At 35.4% G+C, this 19,770-nt stretch overlaps 1 protein-coding gene across 5 annotated transcripts in view; it reads right to left on the bottom strand.

Annotated features, from left to right (window-relative positions):
- LOC120416935 (double-stranded RNA-specific editase Adar) overlaps positions 1-19,770 on the bottom strand; it is a 110,122-nt gene that overhangs the window by 30,560 nt on the left and 59,792 nt on the right. For 4 of the 5 annotated variants that reach the window (XM_039578849.2, XM_039578851.2, XM_039578853.2 and 1 more), the window contains exons 3-4: positions 5,247-5,261; positions 4,774-4,988 (exon numbers count right to left, since the gene is read on the bottom strand). In XM_039578849.2, the coding sequence (XP_039434783.1) occupies positions 4,774-4,988; positions 5,247-5,261 (230 nt within the window). The remainder of the gene's footprint in view (positions 1-4,773; positions 4,989-5,246; positions 5,262-19,770) is intronic. The other variant, XM_039578850.2, reaches the window with a different exon arrangement.

The following is a 19,770-nucleotide window of genomic DNA, read 5'->3' as shown; positions in this document are numbered from 1 at the left end:
CTCTAGTCTGGGATCAATTGTACAGCACTGCAGAATGTTTTATTTTCGGCAAAAAAGCTCTTAAATATTTACTTGGATATTTTGAAAACTAATGATTGCAAAACAACTGGGCAGGTGTAAAATGCACTTTGAAACACTTTTTTCATTCAAATGTTCAGACCATGGCTTGTTATTTCAATTTTAATTTTTTTTGCTTCTCCCTCAATTCCGACCAGGGTCGAGGGATATAAAATTCAAAAATATTTGCAACGGACTTATTCATATTTAAAAAAAAATACGAGCAAAAATGAATTTTCATTCATGACATCAGGAATATCACTGATGATTCATGATTTCATGAATGATTATCACGAAACCATGACTAAACTTCATGTGGTCATGAAAAATTATGATTTTAACAATTTATACATGGAATACATTTCGCCGTAAAAGTAAATTTGTTAATTTTTCATGTTTTCATAAATTTTGTACATCATCATCAAATCATAAATTTTATTTACGGCTTCAGAAATTATCAAAAAAAAAAAAAATGCCGGTATTCATGATTTTTTTTTGTACAAATCCATAACAAAAATATTCGATTTTTTATATTATATTAATGTAATCGTGTATTTGAAAAAATGAACCCAATCAAATACTCTAGAATTTTTGAGTTTTACGAATAATAATAATCAACAATTTGATTTACGACTTCAAAATTTACTTAAAAAAAACATATTCTGGAATTCATGAATTTAATGTTAAAATTCAAAACAAAATTCGGAAAATTGTGAATTTTATTTACAGCTTCAAAAAATTCTACTAAATATATTCTAGAACTCATGATATTCATGTTTAATTTCATGAATAACAATTTACGATTTCATGGATTTTATTATTGAAATCGTGGCTCCAAAAATCAATCCAGAAAATATTCTTAAATTCGTGAATTTCATGCACAAGTTCATGAATAAAAATTAATCCAGAAAATATTCTAAAATTTGTAAATTGTAAAAATTTGTAAATTTTATGCACAAATTCATTAGATAAAAAATTTACAAGTTGAAGTTTATTCGTGAGCAAATATTTTTCGAAGTTTATGTCTATATTTTTCATGAACAGAAAACAATTTTAAATGCATTTTACCGCGTTTTAAATCATTTTTAAGCATGTCTGAGATCGATCAAAAATATTATCAATTTTTATAGAATCCCAATGTACAGCACCGCAAAAAAGGTTTTTTTTTGCGGCGAAAAAAAAATATCTTCAAAGGTTGGATATTTTGAAAACTAATAGTTGCAAATTGATTTAGCAGGTTAAAAATGCATTTTAAAAAACTTTTTTTCGTTCAAATAATAACAACATGGCCTGTAATTTGAATTTTTATTTTTTTTTAATTTTGAGGCCTCGGATAATTGAGCCTGGACTGTTGTTGATATTATGCGACACGGAGTTTCGGTACATCAAATACACTCAAAACCTTTTTTTCATAATTTAGTTCCGAATCGATCCGTTTTTGGCACCACCACCATTGCACAGTGGTCGAAAACGCAAATTTAGCAGTTAAAAAATATTTCCGGTTCAGGAATGCATTTTCGAGCGAACATAGATTTCAAACAACTTTCCGAAGAGACCAAATCTCTATCTCTTAATCTGTTCATCCTCTAGCATATTATATGAAAAGCACTAGGGTGGCCCATCAAAAAAGTGTTTTTATTGCATATCTTTTGTGTATTATTTTTGGCAATTTTGGTGTCTTCGGGACATATTTAGAGCATAAAAAACACGTCTTTTCATACATGAACGAAGTCGCTGGATCATTTTGGTAAAAAGTTACAGCGTTTTTAAAGTTTTCAATAATGTTTGCATCTTTTCTAGGGGGTAAAAACAAAAAAATGCTCCGCGGTGCATCTGAACGCTAAACATTTCTTCTTTAACCTTTACAGGGCTGAAGAGTCATATATGACCTATAATTTTCGTATAGTCATTAGAATCATTTTCCCATCATTTACCTAAATTTTTTTTTAAGTTGATTCGAAAGGGATTTGTTATAAAATGCATTCTTTTCTTTGTATTTCTTTTATTTGGATAGCACTTTCCATGCATTTCCTATGTTAGAAATTGCCATTTTGCATTACCCGCTAACCGGTAGCGATATTATGGGAAAGTATAGTTTGTATCAGGCTTTGTATATGCCGAATGTTGATACAACTTATCTCAGTCCCGGGTATTATTAGGTGGTGATAGCCCTCGCGCTGCTTCCAACGACCCGTTTCAGAATGACAGAGCTCCTTGCGGTCCAATTCCGAGGTCGCTGGGCATTGTTCGGCCCCGCCTAAACATAGAAGCAAGCATCTGAAGGAAACTCGATCTATATTTAGACTTCCAATCCCCTCAGGCAAATCAGGGATCAGCGCGTATTTAATATGAGAAGATAACATGTTTCAACACTACGGATCAATTCGCTGCTAGAGTGTAAACCTTCTGATGGCCGACTGCTTAGCGTCCCAGACCACCAATCCAGACGTGTGAGTTCGAATCCCACCTGATTCATTTTCGTTTTTGTTCATATTCAAAGTTCAAATTCCCGATTCCAAATTTCAAAGGTACCGGCCGGGATTTGATCCCTGAACCTTCTGCTTATGAGGCAGAAGCCGTAACCATTAAGCCACGGAGCCGGTTTTGCCGATGCAATGTTCCTTTTTCCATTTTTTTTTTTACCTAAAAATGCAAATAATGATAACGGTGTACTTTACCAAAAATGAATGAAGTCGTTTTTAATTGTATTTTTTTTTTATTTTGACCAACAATATTTTCGTTTTTTTTTCAAAAAACAACAAAATACATAGAATGGCAATTTTTCAATCGCGCTGTAACTTGGGTTTAGAAAAACCCTTTTGAGATGATATAGTCATATCAAAGAAGAAGTCTCCACTCGAAATAATACAAACATTTCAAAAAGGCTTATTAAAAACTTAAAAACTCTGTAACTTTTTACCAACATGATACCGTGACTTCGTTCATATTTCAAGAGTCTCGTTTTTATGCTCTAAAAAAATCCCACCAAAATTGCCAAAAATTATACAAAAACGTAACTTAATCCACCCTAGGATGGTTGGTGCCTTCCTCACATTTAAAGGGTGCTATCCAAAATAGACACAAAAGGGCGATGTTTTTCAGTGTTTTATCAATTTGACTCATTATTCATACCACTAGATTGGATAGTCTTCATATTGCAGGGCACTTATATGCTTACACCTTATGATAGGGTAGCCAGATCCCCAATCCTTGTTGAAAAGGTCTTTTGATTACCTATCCAACGATATGTCGAATGAGAGATCCGGACAACGGTTTCATCAAAATATCTGAGATCCGGCCTCTTAAAGGTGCATAAATGACACTTAAGTGCTTATAACTTTTGATAGGGTTGTCAGATCTTCAATGTCTTGGACGCGTTGGAAAGGTCTTTCAAATACCTTTCTGAAAATGTATAACATGACAGGTTTTCTTACAAAAACCACCCTTTTTACAATCTTCCGAACTTTAGTCAAAATTGTTTTTTTAGCATAACTTTTGAAGTACTTAACTAAACTGCATAATTTTTAATAGCGACTTATGGGACCCCAAGACGGATCGAATGAGGCCAAAACGGACAAAATCGGTTCAGCCAGTCTCGAGATAATCGAGTGACAATTTTTTGATCAACATCCCACCACACACACAGACATTTGCTCAGAATTTGATTCTGAGTCGATAGGTATACATGAAGGTGGGTCTAGGAGGTCTAGTTGAGAAGTTCATTTTTCGAGTGATTTTATAGCCTTTCCTCAGTAAGGTGAGGAAGGCAAAAAGATACGCTTAATAAAAACACTTTTTTGATGGGCCACCCTAGTGCTATTCATATAAAATGCACGAACAGATTAAGAGATAGCGATTTGGTGTCTTCGGCAAAGTTGTTCGAAATGGCTAGTACTTACAATACTGCCAAAGAAAGAATACCTCTGACTCATCTAGGAGGGAAGATAGTTTTTGAAAATATTAGAAATCACCTTAATATCGTTTTGACCAAAAGATGTAGAATTTCATTCCTGAAGCGGAAATATTTTTTTCCTGCTAAATTTCGTTTTCAACCACTGCACATTTGGCCAGATCGCAATATTAAGTGGAACATGGATTTTCTGAAAAAAATACCTCTTAGAGTTTTTACAGCCTGAGATTTGGTCGTAGATTGCGCGATAAAATTTTGGTGTCTTCGACAAAGTCGATTGGATTGGAGTTGGAGACTGGAGGCTTTCTAGAAGACGAAAAAAACCCTAAAATATTTCTGAATAGTTAGATTTTGAAAATCACCTTATTCGTGAACCACCCTAATTTTCAACCAAACAAAAAAACTATTCTGAAGACATCAAAGCAACACCAAAGCTTCAAAACTTCACTATTTTTCGGAAAATAAATTTTCCACTTAATTTTGGGATCTGGACCAATGCACTGCAGTGGGGCGAGGTGGCAAACTAGTGGGACAAAATCAATAGCGCTCTGGGGTTACGTCCTAGGGCTTTGGTGTCTTCAGCAAAATTGCGCAGCTAAATCTGGGCTACATTGCAATGAGCACTGTTCATTGCCGATCATAACGTTTATACTTCTAGTCAAAATCTAGAGATCATATTTCAAAAAGATCCAAAAAGACACAAAAGCTTATGGGACCTTTTAAAAACAACCTCTGGAAATGTTATCTCAATCTGTAATCAAAACGAAACAATTCCGCTTAAATCACACACCCTCCCAAATACTCACCACGACGGACATGGTAAAGAGCGGCGCGTGAACCGGCCCCGACTGGGACTCCAGGTTGTACACCAGATTGCGCTTCAGCTCGTTCAGCACCGCAACGGTGTTCTTGGTTTGGGGGACCTGGTCCGCACCGCCGCCGGCTCCCGTTCCCGAGGGCGGTTCCCCCACCTTGAGCTGGGCCTGCTGCAGTTTGCGCCGTTTCCGGGCTGCCACGTGGCCTAGAGAGAGAGAGGTGGGAATTGAGATTTTTATCAAAGTGTCGTCGTCGCAGCTCGTTTCGATTTTTGCGATAAGGGACTGCAGCAAAGGAGATAATGAAAATAAATATTTAATAAAGGGGGGGACTTGACACTTGAAAAGACAAAAGAATGAAAAAAAAGAGATAAAAATATTCACACATTCTTGAAATTAATTTGCGTCCAAACCAAGACAAACATAAAAAGGTGGGAACGTCAAACGTCACAGCAGAAACTCACCTGACGGTAGATTTACTATTTTTAGTGTCCATTTTGGGGCGTGAAGGCGCGAAGACGTTTTTTTTTTTTGGTGGCGGGAAAAGAGAAGAAAATAGACAAAGTAGAGGAAAAGTTAGTCGTTTTTCAAAATATTACGTTAATGAGATAATCTAGAGAAGACTTATTTCGATAAAGCTAGAATGAAGCAACATTTGAAAAGGGCATAACCACAAAATTGAAAACCAAATGTCAAATTTCAAAATGTTTGCCACTTTACGCCCTTTTCAAACCTTACTCGCAATATTTCGCGGTTGTTTATGGAGTCGCACCGTTGCCAACCGCTCTCGTTCGGCCGTAGTTTCCTAATAGACTTTTGGGTGTTTAAAAATAGTTGTTCCTCTCCCCTCCCCTCCCTACCCCTTTTGCTCAGGTTCATTCATTGCAGAGGAATAAACACGCGTGAGACGACGTGAAATACACAGGTTGAAGTCGTGACGAAAGACTGCCCGCGCGGGGCCAGCTTGAAATTCAACCCAATTTTCAGCGTGTCAAGACGAACTGTCAACGATTATGGCTGAGTTGGGGCAGGACGGGCCATGCTGAGGGATAGGTTGATTATGAAGCAATAAATTGAGGTTTGCATTCAATTTTGATATTTGTTTAAATTTTTTTTAATATTTATCAAAAATTTTAAATGCAAAATTAAAATTGAAATTTAAAAAATGTTGGTGTTCAAAAGAGCTATCCCTTGGCTTCTAAATTAAAAAAAACGATTTTTTTTATTAACTCAAAAAAAAAAACGAAACAAAAACTCAGAGCATTTTCAACGGTTTCTGTCGAAAGTGTGATCGATGTCATTCTTCTGCGTGTCTGCGCTGGGACGGGCCATCGTGTTAGATGTCTTTTTTTCCAGCGAGTAGTGACAAAGTGAGAAAATTTAGACACGAAAAAAGGAAAAAAATCGGGGACCAAAACTGTCAACCAATGTGCCGTTTTTGTGAGGCAACGGCGATGTTGAAAGGTCGAACAGGGTGACACCTTGAACTGAAAAATTAAAATCAGTAATGTTAAAAAAAATTAACAACAAATCACAAGACAAAATATACCTGCAGAAACTGAGACAAAAACAAAAACTGAGACAGAAATTGAGACAACACTGAGACAGAATCTGAGACTGAAACTGAGACAAAAACTGTGACAGATACTAAGACAGAAAATGCGACTGAAACTGCGACAGAAACTGAGACTGAAACTGAGACTGAGACAGAACCTGAGACTGAAACTGCGACTGAAACTGAGACAGAAACTGAGACAAAATCTGGGACTAAAACTGAGACTGAAATTGAGACTAAAATTGAGACTTAAACTGCGACTGCAACTGAGACAGAAACTGTAACCGAAACTGAGACAGAATCTGAGACTAAAATTGAGACTGAAACTGCAACTGGAACTTCGAAAAAAACTGGGACAGAAACTGAGACAGAATTTGAGACAGAATCTGAGACAAAAACTGAGACTGAATCTGAGACAGAAACTGAGACTGAATCTGAGACAGAAACTGAGACAGAGACTGAGACAGAAACTGAGACTGAAACTGCGACTAAAATTGAAACTGCGACTGACTGAGACAGAAGCTGAGACAGAAACTGAGACAAAATCTGGAACTAAAACTGAGACTGAAATTGAGACTAAAATTGAGACTGAAACTGCGACTGAGACAGAAAATGCAACAGAAACTGAGACAGAATCTGAGACTGAAACTGAGACAGAAACTACGACTGAAACTGAGACTAAAATTGAAACTGCGACTGAAACTGAGACAGAAACTGAGACAAAAGCTGGGACTAAAACTGAAACTGAAATTGAGACTAAAATTGAGACTGAAACTGCGATTGAAACGGAGACTAAAACTGAGACAGATACTGAGCCAGAATCTGAGACTAAAACTGAGACTGAAACTAAGACAGAAACTGCGACTGAAACTGAGACTAGAATTGAGACTTAAACTGCGACTGAAATTGAGACAGAAATTGGGACTGAATCTGCGACTGATACTGCGACTGAAACTGGGACAGAAACTGAGACAAAAACTAAGATAGAAATTGAGACTGAAACTGAGATTGAATCTGAGACAGAAACTGAGACTGCAACTAAAACAGAAACTGAGACAGAATCTGAGACTAACACTGAGACTGAAACTGAGACAGAAACTGCGACTGAAACTAAGACTAAAATTGAGACTGAAACTGCCACTGAAACTGAGATAGAAACTGAGACAGAAACTGCAACAAAACCGTGACAGAATCTGAGACTAAAACTGAGACTGAAACTGAGACTAAAATTGAGACTGAAACTGCGACTGAAACTGAGACAGAAACTGCAACAGAAACTGAGACAGAATCTGAGACTAAAACTGAGACAGAAACGGCGACAGAAACTGAAACTAAAATTGAGACTGCAACTGCGACTGAAACTTCTAAAGAAACTGGGACAGAAACTGAGACAGAATCTGAGACAGAATCTGAGACAGAAACGTCGACTGAAGCTGAGACAGGAACTGAGACTGAAACTGAATCTCAAACAGAGGTTGAAAATAATTAAATTTAATGATATCAGTTCAATTTTAATCTCAATTTCAGTCTCAGTTTCATTTCAATTTCAGACTTTCTACTCAAATAATTACTCATCATAATGGCTTGCAGCTAATTCGACAAAGTTTGATTGGAAATATATCCATCCACTAAACAGATTGCCAAGTTTCAGACCAGGTGTCTGGCGGGCTGCAATCGATCCAATTAGCCTGAGAGAGGGAGCAAAACTTAGCCCGTTTAGTGCGCTCCAAAGGCTGGCAAACAAATAAAGGGGCGGCGGGCAATAATTCCACATGGAGTCGAACTAACAACCCAAGTTCAAGTGCATCCACGACAGATGCAATAATAGAAAGCATCAAATGACTTTGAAAGTGCAAAATTCTAGAAAATAGTGAAAAACATTGCAGGTTTTTTTTTAAATTAAAAATTTAACTTCAATACAACAAAATCTTTAAAAAAATAAGCCACTTTGAAAAGTGACTCCAGCCGCCACCTTTCAATTGTCGTTTCTCGATAAGGATTTTACGGCCCGAGCTCGTCCAGCAAACACAGCTCAGCAAATAGTTTGAGGGAAGCTTTGTCAAAGATTTTCAGAGCTCAGCGGGAAAAATGTTGAGACTTTGCAGAATGTCAGCGGAAAATTGCGTCACCTTTTGGACGGTGGATGGAAAATGTTAAGTCTCGGCCGTGATTTTCCGGGCAAGAAGCCAAAATTTACATACAAACAGACATTTTCGCACACTAATGAACTGTAATTTTTTGTCCATGTGAAGTTGCATGTTGAGTTGTGCTTAATTTTATTTTTGTTTGATTTAAACATTTTTTATAAAACAAAAGTTATGATTATTTCACTACAATAAAATTTCCCTTGAATTGATTCCAATCATTTTTGAAACATTTCATAAGACAGTTTTGATACGCCATGACGGGGAAAGTTTTGTTTTGTTTTTGCCAAACGTCACACTGACATGCTGTCAAAACATGCTGATGATAATAACGAGGAATGGACAAAAAATTAAACATATAAAAAAGCAAACATTCATTGAAAACCATGAATAACGAGCCCATTGTTAAATTGAGAGCTTTTGTGTATTTTTTTGAAATATTCCATCCCTAATTTTGATAGAATATGACAGCTTGACAGTCGTTCCCCGTTTACGAAATGTAAACAAACACTGCTCGTTCCAAATGAGAAAAACAACTGGCGTTGGCAGGGTAGATTGATTGTTTAAGTTTCCAACTGGACATTGTTTTGCTTGACAAGTTAGATAATTAAATAACGCTGTCAAAATTGTGCGATGAAATGTTTCAAAATACATATTTTGTTTTTTTTCTCATGTCATGTTTCAAAAATGTCAAAGCCGTATTGTTAAATAGATAATTTTTGAGGGGGTTTTTGAAACTTTTCATCGATAAGTCTGTGTAAAGATTAGCGGGGATCAAAGTAGTATTTTTGAACTTACAATTTTGGTGGATTTTCAGGAAACATTTCATCGCACAAATTTAACTGCCCTTTTCAGGCTGATGTTTGGCGAAAATGTGTCAATCCTCGCCAAACTTTTCACCGACATGGCACGAGCAAACTTACCGATGAAACATTTCAAACCAATCCACCAAAATTATAAGTTTGACCCAAATGTCAAATTTGTGGGATGAAATGTTTCAATAACAATAAGAATCAACAAAATTGAAATTTTCGAGATCTTGAAATTAAAAAAAAAAACTGGTATTTTTTGAAACATTTCATCGCACAATTTTGACTGCTAAGTCGCTTTCCAATCTTCGATCAAAACAATTTAATTGGGAAAATTACGTAGTATAAACAAACAACTTTCATGATAGTTGTTTTTAACGTGAGCGTTTTACCAATTAGGTCATAAAGCTATTTGTTAATGTTAGCATACAGCCATAAAATGCACTTCAGAGAACAATTTCTGATCACCCTTTTAAATATTTCCGCAAAAATTAGTTTCTATCTGTCAAAAAAGGTTGCAAACCAAATTTTTCAAAATTGATTTAAAAATCAATTTTATTTCTTTTGTGGTCATTTAAAGTGTCATTGAGATCAGAAAAATAAGTTGTTTATTTGTTGGGTGAAACAGAATCTGCAATCTGAACTGAAATTGAAAACGATACACGCACAATCAAAACAGCAAATTTTTCGTGAAAATCGAATCTACTCCAAAATAAGTAAAATGCAGGGTGGCTACTCCAACCCAATTTTCGGAATTCCGATTTTTTTTTTCGACTTTTTCATAACTTCTAATAATAGGCATTTCGTAGCCAAAGAATGATTGCAAATCGAAAAATTTACTTTGAAAAGTGAATCTTAACCATCTAAAAAAAATTTAAATATATTTTTTTTAATAAAAAAAAAACAGTCGAAATAGAAGCAAAACTGCAAAGTTTAATAACAGCTTCAAATATGGAGTGCATTTATAATTTTAATTTATAATTTTCGATTTTTTTCCCGATTTTTTTTTGCGGATTTGGCGTAATTCTTTTTCCCAACATTCACGATTTGCCGACTTGAGTGGCCACCCTGATAAAATGTTATATTTAAATTTTTACTCAGACTGAAATTCACTCCAATCTAACAATTGCTGCTTCACTCATTTGTGATTCTTGATGGGAATTTTTTTTATTTTATTTTTATTTCCAAAAAAAATAGAAATGTCATTTCAAAAGAAAATAAAGGATGCAAGACTTCAAGGGATACCTGTCAAAAAATGACTCCCTTTTTAATAAAACATAAATTACTCCTCATCGTTAAACAAAAGCTACACGAAACCTTAAATCTACCTCGCCAAATTGAGCCACGTGGTGCATGTGCGTTTGTGCTTTCAACGTTCCAATAATCTTGACGATCACACACACACGCACACGCACGAGACATAAAGGTGGGAAGCAATAAAATTGAAATCCCGAAGAAAGCCTTTGGCACGCAAAAATCCCCTTTTCTTCCTTCGATAGAATATAATAGCAAAAAACAAGCCCCTAATCGCTAGTTATAAATTGTCTGCGCGAAAGGATGGGAAAAAGGTAGGAAAAGTGGAAATCAAAATAGGATTAGTGTCGAAAATAGAACACAAAGCTGTAATGAAATCAACCAATATGTTACGGTATGAGTGCAGGTTCCATTGTTACCGTGGTCTGCTCTACTCAACCAACCAAGATGATTGATGGAAAGGTGGGAATCAAACGTCAAAATCATCAAGATCAACTTGTTTTCTCAATCAATCTAAAAATTTACGTCGATCATCACTTCCTAAAAATTCTTCAATTTTGACAACCACCATTCCCACCTTTTTCGCACCACCTTGGCTTCGCAAATCACTATCCCAACTAATAAATCCTTCCAGAGAAGGGAGGGGAGGGGAGGGCGGAAGGATTTATACCATCGGCACGCAACTCTATGTTTGCCAATCGGATCAACAAGCGTTGAAATTTCGCGAGCGCGTTCCTTCCCGTTTTACTTCTGGTGGGAACGTCCCACCTATTTGGAGGTTACTGGGGCAGGTCGGTGGGAATGCACGTGTCGGGTCGAGTTTACACTTTTTCAATGGTTTCACTTTGCACTTGACTTGACTTGAAGGCAGAGGAGGAGGAGGAACGGAATATTTTGGGGTTAGGGTTCGTGTGCAATTTAGTGCACTTTTCGGGTGCAGTTCCCACCTACGACATTACATCATTTGCACCTGACGGAAAGATGTCTGAAGGTGAGGTTAGGTGTTGACGTGGGAATTCTTTTTTAGAAGGTTTGGCGGAGCGAACGCTTAAAGTGGTGGTAATTTATTTGGACAGTGAAAATTGAAAATTAATTGTATTTCCAACTTTTTAACCCAAAAATTAGTTTGTTTGTGTCAGCGTACACGCTTTTTGGATGGTAAACAAACAGCTGTCACTTTAGAATGTGCTAATTTCATTGTTTTCAAATTGTTTACAAACGTTTGGTTTCCGCGAAAAATGACACCAAATTGAGGGGTCATCCACAAATGACAATCCACAAATTTTGAAATCTTTCAAAGAAACTTCAAAAAAATTAGAACTTGAAAAACACCAAACATGATTCACCCCTCTGCAGAGTTCACACACATTGATTAATAAGTGCCTCCAAGAACTTCGCTGCGGAAATCGGCCGCGGCACGTTCGGCCAAAGACCGCGTGTGATTATCGAAGGAATAAACACACCAGATGTGCTTGTTTGGCTTTGTTTATTTCCTCACCAGCTACTCTTTCTCTCCAAACTACTGCTGCGCTGGAAGTCAATTTTGGAAACAGTGCACAGTAAAAAAAAAAAAAAGAATAATTTAGGTAACTTTTTTCAAATTTTGATGAATTTTAATTGATTTTTTTTAATCAAAATTAGAATAAAACAAAATATTGAAGAAATGCCATGAAATTTCGAACGATAAAAGAGTAATATTGAAGAATTTCTTTGATTAAATATTTGTTTATGCGTTACGTAATCAAAGAACGCTCCCTTGTAAGATTTTTGACATTTTAGCTCGTTGCCCCTTGACTCTTTGGCTCTTTGTCTCTTCGACTCTTTGTCTCTTCGACTCTTTGTCTCTTCGACTCTTTGCCCCTTTGGCTCTTTTCCTCGTTAATTCGTTGGCTCTTTGGCTCTTTTACTCTTTGCCACTTCTTTAGCTCGTTTGCTCTTTGGCACTTTTACTCTATGGCTCTTTGACTCTTTGGCTCTTTGGCTATTTAGCTCGTTTGCTGCTCTTTGGCTCTTTTACTTTTTGGCTCGTTGGCTCTTTGACTCTTTGGCTCTTTAGCTCGATTGCTCTTTGGCACTTTTACTCTATGGCTCTTTGACTCTTTGGCTCGTTGGCTCATTGACTATTTAGCTCGTTTGCTGCCCTTGACTCTTTGACTCTTCGGCTCTTTGGCTTTTTAGCTAGTTTGCTGCTCTTTGGCTCTTTTCCTCTTCAACTCTTTGGCTCGTTGGCTCTTTGACTCTTTGACACTTTGGCTATTTAGCTCGTTTGACTCTTTGACTCTTTGGCTTTTTGGCTATTTAACTCGTATGCTGCTCCTTGGCTCTTTTCCTCTTTAACTCTTTGGCACGTTGGCTCTTAGACTCTTTGGCTCGTTGGCTCTTTGACGCTTTGGCTCTTTGACTCTTTTCCCTCTTTCCTCTTTGACACTTTTGCTTTTTTCCTCCTTCACTCTCTCGCTCGTTGGCTCTTTGGTTCATTGCCTCGTTGAATCTTTCTTCACTTTCTCTTGTTGACTTATGGCTCTTCGACTAGTTATCGTGTTGTTCGTTCTGTTCGTTTCGTTCGTTGTGCTCGTTTTGTTCGTTTCGATCGTTTGATTTTTTCGATCGTTTTGTTCGTTTTGTTCGTTATGTTCATTTTGTTCATTTTGTTCATTTTGTTCATTTTGTTCATTTTGTTCATTTTGTTCATTTTGTTCATTTTGTTCATTTTGCTCATTATGTTCATTTTGTTCGTTTCGTTCGTTTTGATCGTTTTGTTCATTTTGTTCATTTTGTTCATTTTGTTCATTTTGTTCATTTTGTTCATTTTGTTCATTTTGTTCATTTTGTTCATTTTGTTCATTTTGTTCATTTTGTTCATTTTGTTCATTTTGTTTATTTTGTTCATTTTGTTCATTTTGTTCATTTTGTTCATTTTGTTCATTTTGTTCATTTTGTTCATTTTGTTCATTTTGTTCATTTTGTTCATTTTGTTCATTTTGTTCATTTTGTTCATTTTGTTCATTTTGTTCATTTTGTTCATTTTTTTCATTTTGTTCATTTTGTTCATTTTGTTCATTTTGTTCATTTTGTTCGTTTTGGTCGTTTTGTTCGTTTCGTTCGTTTTGATCGTTTTATTCGTTTTGTTTGTTTTTCTCTTTTTATTCGTTTTTTTTCATTTGATTCGTTTTGATCATTTTGTTCATTTTGTTCATTTTGTTCATTTTGTTCATTTTGTTCATTTTGTTCATTTTGCTCGTTTTCATCGTTTTTTACCATTTTTTAGTTTTGTTCGTTTTGGTCGTTTTTTTGTTTTGCTCGTTTTATTATTCTGTTCGTTTTGACCGTTTTGTTCGTTTTGTTCTTGTGTTCATCCTAATCGTTTTGATAATTTTGTTCGTTCGTTTTGATCGTTTTGTTCGTTTTGTTCATTTTGTTCATTTTGATCATATTGTTCATTTTGTTCATTTTGTCCAGTTTGTTCATTTTGTTAATTTTGTTATTTTTGTTAATTTTGTTAATTTTGTTCATTTTGTTCATTTTGTTCGTTTTATTCGTTTTGTCTGTTTGTTTTATTTGTTCTGTTTGTTCATTCTTTTGTAATTTTTTTAGATTTTTTGATTAGTTTTTGAATAATTAAAAAAAAATTAACACTATGCAACGATATTGAAATTTATTTGCAGGGTTGCCAGAATTAACTTCATACCAATTCTAAAATGTAAAAAAAAAATTTTCAATGATTAATTTTAACTGTGCCCAAAAAGAGAGATTGTTTTCCTTCGTTCCTTTCTCAATTTCGCTCCAGTTAGTTAGCGGCTCACCTGACGACGGTGTGGCAGGTTAAAACGTGGCAATTAATTTCCAACTCAAACACACACACACACACATTAACATACGGGGAAATCGTCGAAGCCAGGTGCGGCATCTTTGGGTAACATTTGTGCGATGTTTCGTGGAGGTGAAATTGGCTGTTTAACACCTGGGTGCTTGAAAATCGAGAAAAATGAGGTTGTTTAGCTTGTTTGAGCTCATTTATCAAGCTGGAGTTGGTTGATAAACAGATTTCTGAACTGATTTCTTCAAAACAAACTGTTCAAAAAGAAGTCGCCAAGTCGCCAAGTCAAGACGCTGCCGCTAGTAGGTTAAACTTAAAGTTCACGCCACTTCAACAGTTGGATACCGCGAGGTATCGATTGTTACTAACACTTTAAAACAAACTCCGTTCGGTTCTTCAAGTTCTCATTGCATAATGCATGCAAACTCAACCCTAACCTCAAAATTTTCGTGCATCGCAATTTTGGCGCCCTCTGTGATGCCGCCGGGTGAATGTCCTTCGGGAAGAAAACAAAATAAAACAAAACAAAAACAAAACTCAGCACACTTTTTTCGCGAGGTGTCATCGTTTCACGAAAAAAGGGGAAGGGTGGTGTGGGGGTGCATTAAGGGGAAGGCTCGCCGTATGAAAACAAGAACAAACCCGGAGGGGTGAACAAGAGCGAAGGAGGGAGAGCATAACAAAACTATTTTATGGCAACACCTCCCACCCTCTTAGTGTGTCAATTTCATAATTCAATTCTAGCTTTTCGCCTGACGCCCCCACATCACCCTGCCCCTCAACAAAAAGAAAATGGTAACTCAGGTGGGAAACGACCGAATGAAGGAGAGAGGGGAAAAACATCGCATAATGACTGCACCACGTTCTCACATTATTCTGTGCGGAAAGCCAAAAGTGTCAACGCGACACGACCAAAAGAGCCGCCAAAAATATACAATATTGTCTAAATGCCAGTTTGGCCCCACTTGCTCTACCTTCCACCTTTTGACGTAGTGCTTCTTGTAACATATTCTAGCCTCCGCCCCCCCTTTCAAACTTTGTTCACCGTGCATGTCAAAAAAACGGTGCCCGCGTCGACCTGAGCCGTAAATTTTGGGAAATATATGACACCTTCCACGCTGGTTTGACCCCCCTCGCAAATCCACCCTCACCCTTATTTTCGAAAAAAAAATGAAGTGTCGCGTTGTTTGGTGGTCTCCAGAAATAGCCAAAAATATATGCATTTCTGTGTGAATGTGTGTGTGAGTGTGTGGGTATGACTTATTTGCTTCCTTATTTTTATTATGACATTGTCGAAGGGTGACGAAATCGAAGTCGAGAAATCGCAAAGCTTAATCGCACCTGAAGAAGAAAATAAGGTATTTTATCGCTTGCAAAACGTGCATTCATGTTAAGTTTGCGCAATGTTTTGAATCAACTATTATAAGGGTAAGTGATTTTTTTACGATTTCATGGCACAACATTTGAAATTTCCGTAAAAACACGTGAAATTTATCATTTTACTTTATCGTAACTGAGTTCAATTCGTCAAATTTTCAAATTTTTATTTAAAATATTTTGATCATCAAATTTTAAATATTTTTTAAAATTATATTGAAATACTTAATAAAATAATTTTTCCGAATCCACGAAGAGAATATTTCCTATTCCTATTCAGAAAAAATGGGTACACGGAAAAAATGTGATTTTTTTAATAACTTTTCTTCATAGAAAATCAATTTCCCAAAATCCGTATTTTTTTAATTTTTATTTGCTTTAGGAGACAAAAACCCGCATCTTTAAGAGGCAGTATTTGCAAAAATTGCTCGGTTTGTTCTAGAGGTCGTATCGAGGTGCTCCGATTTGGATGAAACTTTCAGCTTTTGTTTGTCTATGCATGAGATGAACTCATGCCAAATATGAGCCCTCTACGACAAAGGGAAGTGGGGTAAAACGGGCTTTGAAGTTTGAGGTCCAAAAAACCTAAAAAATCTTAAAATTGCTCGCATTTCCGTAAAACTTCATCAATTCCAATTCTCTTTGATGCATTCGAAAGATCTTTTGAAGCACTTCAAAATGTGCCATAGACATCCAGGATTGGTTCGACTTTTTCTCTTAGCTTTTGCAAATTACTGTCAAAAATGGATTTTTTCAAAACCTTAATATCTTTTTCCAACAGCCTCCAACACCCAAACTCCTATAGGTCAAAAGATAGGTAATTTCATGGACTATAAGCCTATGGTATTAACTTTTTGGCCAATCGCAGTTTTTCTCATAGTTTTTCGATTTTTCTGCAACAAACATTTTACAACGTTAGTTTTTGCCCTGTAGGCCTCCATAGCGGCACTTTTTGGTCTCAATTTTGTCATATTCGGAATCCTCGGACAATTTCACGTTAGTTAAAAGTATTGGAATTGTAATTTTGATTTAAAAAATAATTAAATAAAACATTTTTGAAAAAAGAAATAGATTTTATTTACCCTATGATCAATACGTCAAATGCTGTATCAAGTAGGCGAAAACCTGTTTTACCCCTAATCCAACAAATTGTTAAAAAATATTTTAATTCATTCTAAATGGCAATTTTTCCAATCAAATTTACAACTCCAATACTTCTAATTTACGTGAAATTGTCCGAGGATTCCGAATATGACAAAATTGAGACCAAAAAGTGCCGTTATGGAGGCCTACAGGGCAAAAACTAACGTTGTAAAATGTTTGTTGCAGAAAAATCGAAAAACTATGAGAAAAACTGCGATTGGCCAAAAAGTTATTTCCGTAGGCTTATAGTCCATGAAATTGCCTATCTTTTGACCTATAGGAGTATGGGTGTTGGAGGCTGTTGGAAAAAGATATTAAGGTTTTGAAAAAATCTATTTTTGACAGTAATTTGCAAAAGCTAAGAGAAAAAGTCAAACCAATCCTGGATGTCTATAGCACATTTTGAAGTGCTTCAAAAGACCTTTCGAATGCATCTAAGAGAGTTGGAATTGATGAAGTTTTACGGAAATGCGAGCAATTTTAAGATTTTTTATGTTTTTTTGACCTCAAACTTCAAAGCCCGTTTTACCCCACTTCCCTTTGTCGTAGAGGACTCATATTTGGCATGAGTTCATCTCATGCATAGACAAACAAACGCTGAAAGTTTCATCCAAATCGGAGCACCTCGATACGACCTGTTACACATTGGTGAAAAACTCGCTCTTAAAGCCATTCAGAAATATGGACCAAATCTTTGTCGACGAGTTATGATGTTTCATTAACTTTTTTTTCACAAAAATTCAATTTCTCAAAATCTATATTTTTACGTTTTTTGTGTTTTAGGAGTTTCTTTCACAAAAATTCAATTTCCCAAAATCCATATTTTTTTGATTTTTTATTTATTTTTTATGTTTTAGGAGACAAAAATCCGCATCTTTTAAACCATTTAGAAGCATGGACCAAAATTTACCGGACGAGTTATGCTTTTTTTTAAAGTGATTTTTGTAATAAATTGAAATCCTGTATATTAAAAAATTTTGACCTCATTTTTTTTAAAGTAAAATCGAATTTGCAATCGAAAAGTACTTTACAAATATTTTGATTCAGTGAACCGTTTTCAAAGTTCAGCCATTCAAAGTTAAAATATGTCTGATAAATTTCGGTTTTTTGACTTTTAAAAATAGTGTACATTGTCCATTCCTGAAAATATTTTGTTCGAAAAGTTCAGGAAATTTCCTACAATTTCGTCGAAGAAACATTGAAGATTGGACATCTGGTTGCTGAGATACAGCGGAAAAAGTAACAGAAAAAGATAAAGTTTTCTAAGTCTGAGGTCAAAAAATGTTAAGTACAAGATTTCAATTTATTACAAAAATCACTAATTAAAAAAAATAACTCGTCGACTAAATTTTGGTCCATATTTTTGAATGGCTTAAAAGATGCGGGGTTTTGTCCTCTTAAACATATTAAAAATAAAAAAAGGATTTCTTGAGCAAAAAAGTTAATAAAAAAGCAAATTTTTCCGTGTACCTGTTTTTTTTCTTAAGTTAAGGCTGGTACAAATATTTTTAAAAGTTTTTGTCACCCCCCCCTTCAAAATTGGCCCGAAAAATCAGGGGGCAAAAAAATATTTTTACAATAAACTTCAAAATTTCAATGAAAATTCAAGTGCAACCAGCTGAAATCAAATTAAAATACATTCTTCTGCGTTTTAAATCATTTTTAGCATGTTTGGGTTTATTAAAAAAAATTAAGATTTTTTGAAAATTTTCGATGCAAAATCTTTTTTTTCGATACAATTTTTGTTTTTGTCAGATCTTAGATTTTTTGAAAACTAATGATTGCAAAACAACTGAACTGGTGTAAAATGCATTTTAAAACACTTTTTTCATTTAAATGTGAAGACTATGGCTTGTTATTTAAATTTTTATATTTTTTTATTTTTTTGCCCTCCCCCCCCCCCCCCCTTGACCACGGCCAGGGCCAGGGCATCGGCCTAACCAATGACACTAAATTACTTTTTTGAAAAAAAAATTTAGGTTTTTTATAGTTTTTTAAAGGTTTTTAAAATGTTTGTTAAAGCTTTTTTAAAGCTTTTTAAAGTTTTTTAAAGTTTTTTAAAGCTTTTTAAAGTTTTTTAAAGTTTTTTTAACGTTTTTTAACGTTTTTCAAAGTTTTTTAACTTTTCTTAAAGTTTTTAATTTTTTTTAAAGGTTTTTAAAGTTTTTTTTATTAATTTTTAAAAGTTTTTTTATGATTTTATGTTTTTATGTTTTTATGTTTTTATGTTTTTATGTTTTTATGTTTTTATGTTTTTATGTTTTTATGTTTTTATGTTTTTATGTTTTTATGTTTTTATGTTTTTATGTTTTTATGTTTTTATGTGACCGGCCCGTGGCTTAATGGCTACGGCTCCCGCCTCATATGCGGAAGGTTCCGGGTTCGATTCCCAACCGGTCTCCTTGAAATTATTCGACTATAATTGAACTTTGAATATGAACAAAAAACGCATGGAATCAGGTGGGATTCGAACTCACACCTTTGGATTGGTAGTCAGATGCTCTAGCCACTCGGCCACCGAGGGGTTGACACCCCTTGAGTGAATTAATCCGTAGTGGTGAAATAATGTCACAAGGTCATTTACTATATAATACAACAATCCCTTCCCCAACGATTCCCCTACACACCACACACCATTATAATCTATAAATAACTCGAACCGGTTGGTACGGTATGTCCCCGGCTTCTTCTTCTTCCCCTGTTGGTTCTATGAAATGTGGGATCCGTTCATAGAATCTGTCTCATGCGGTTAATGCAACGCAGTAGGCCGGGCCGCTTTAATGAGTGTAATACACTTCGGGGGTTCTCGAAAGTACTGCAATCATTAATAGTGACAAGAAAGAACTTGAGGCGTAATCTAACCATAAGTTCTTCCCGGATGCTTTCTTC

The sequence above is a fragment of the Culex pipiens genome, chromosome 1, assembly GCF_016801865.2.
Source record: "Culex pipiens pallens isolate TS chromosome 1, TS_CPP_V2, whole genome shotgun sequence".
Classification (NCBI taxonomy): Eukaryota; Metazoa; Arthropoda; class Insecta; order Diptera; family Culicidae; genus Culex; species Culex pipiens.
This window is presented reverse-complemented; position numbering and strand designations above follow the sequence as displayed.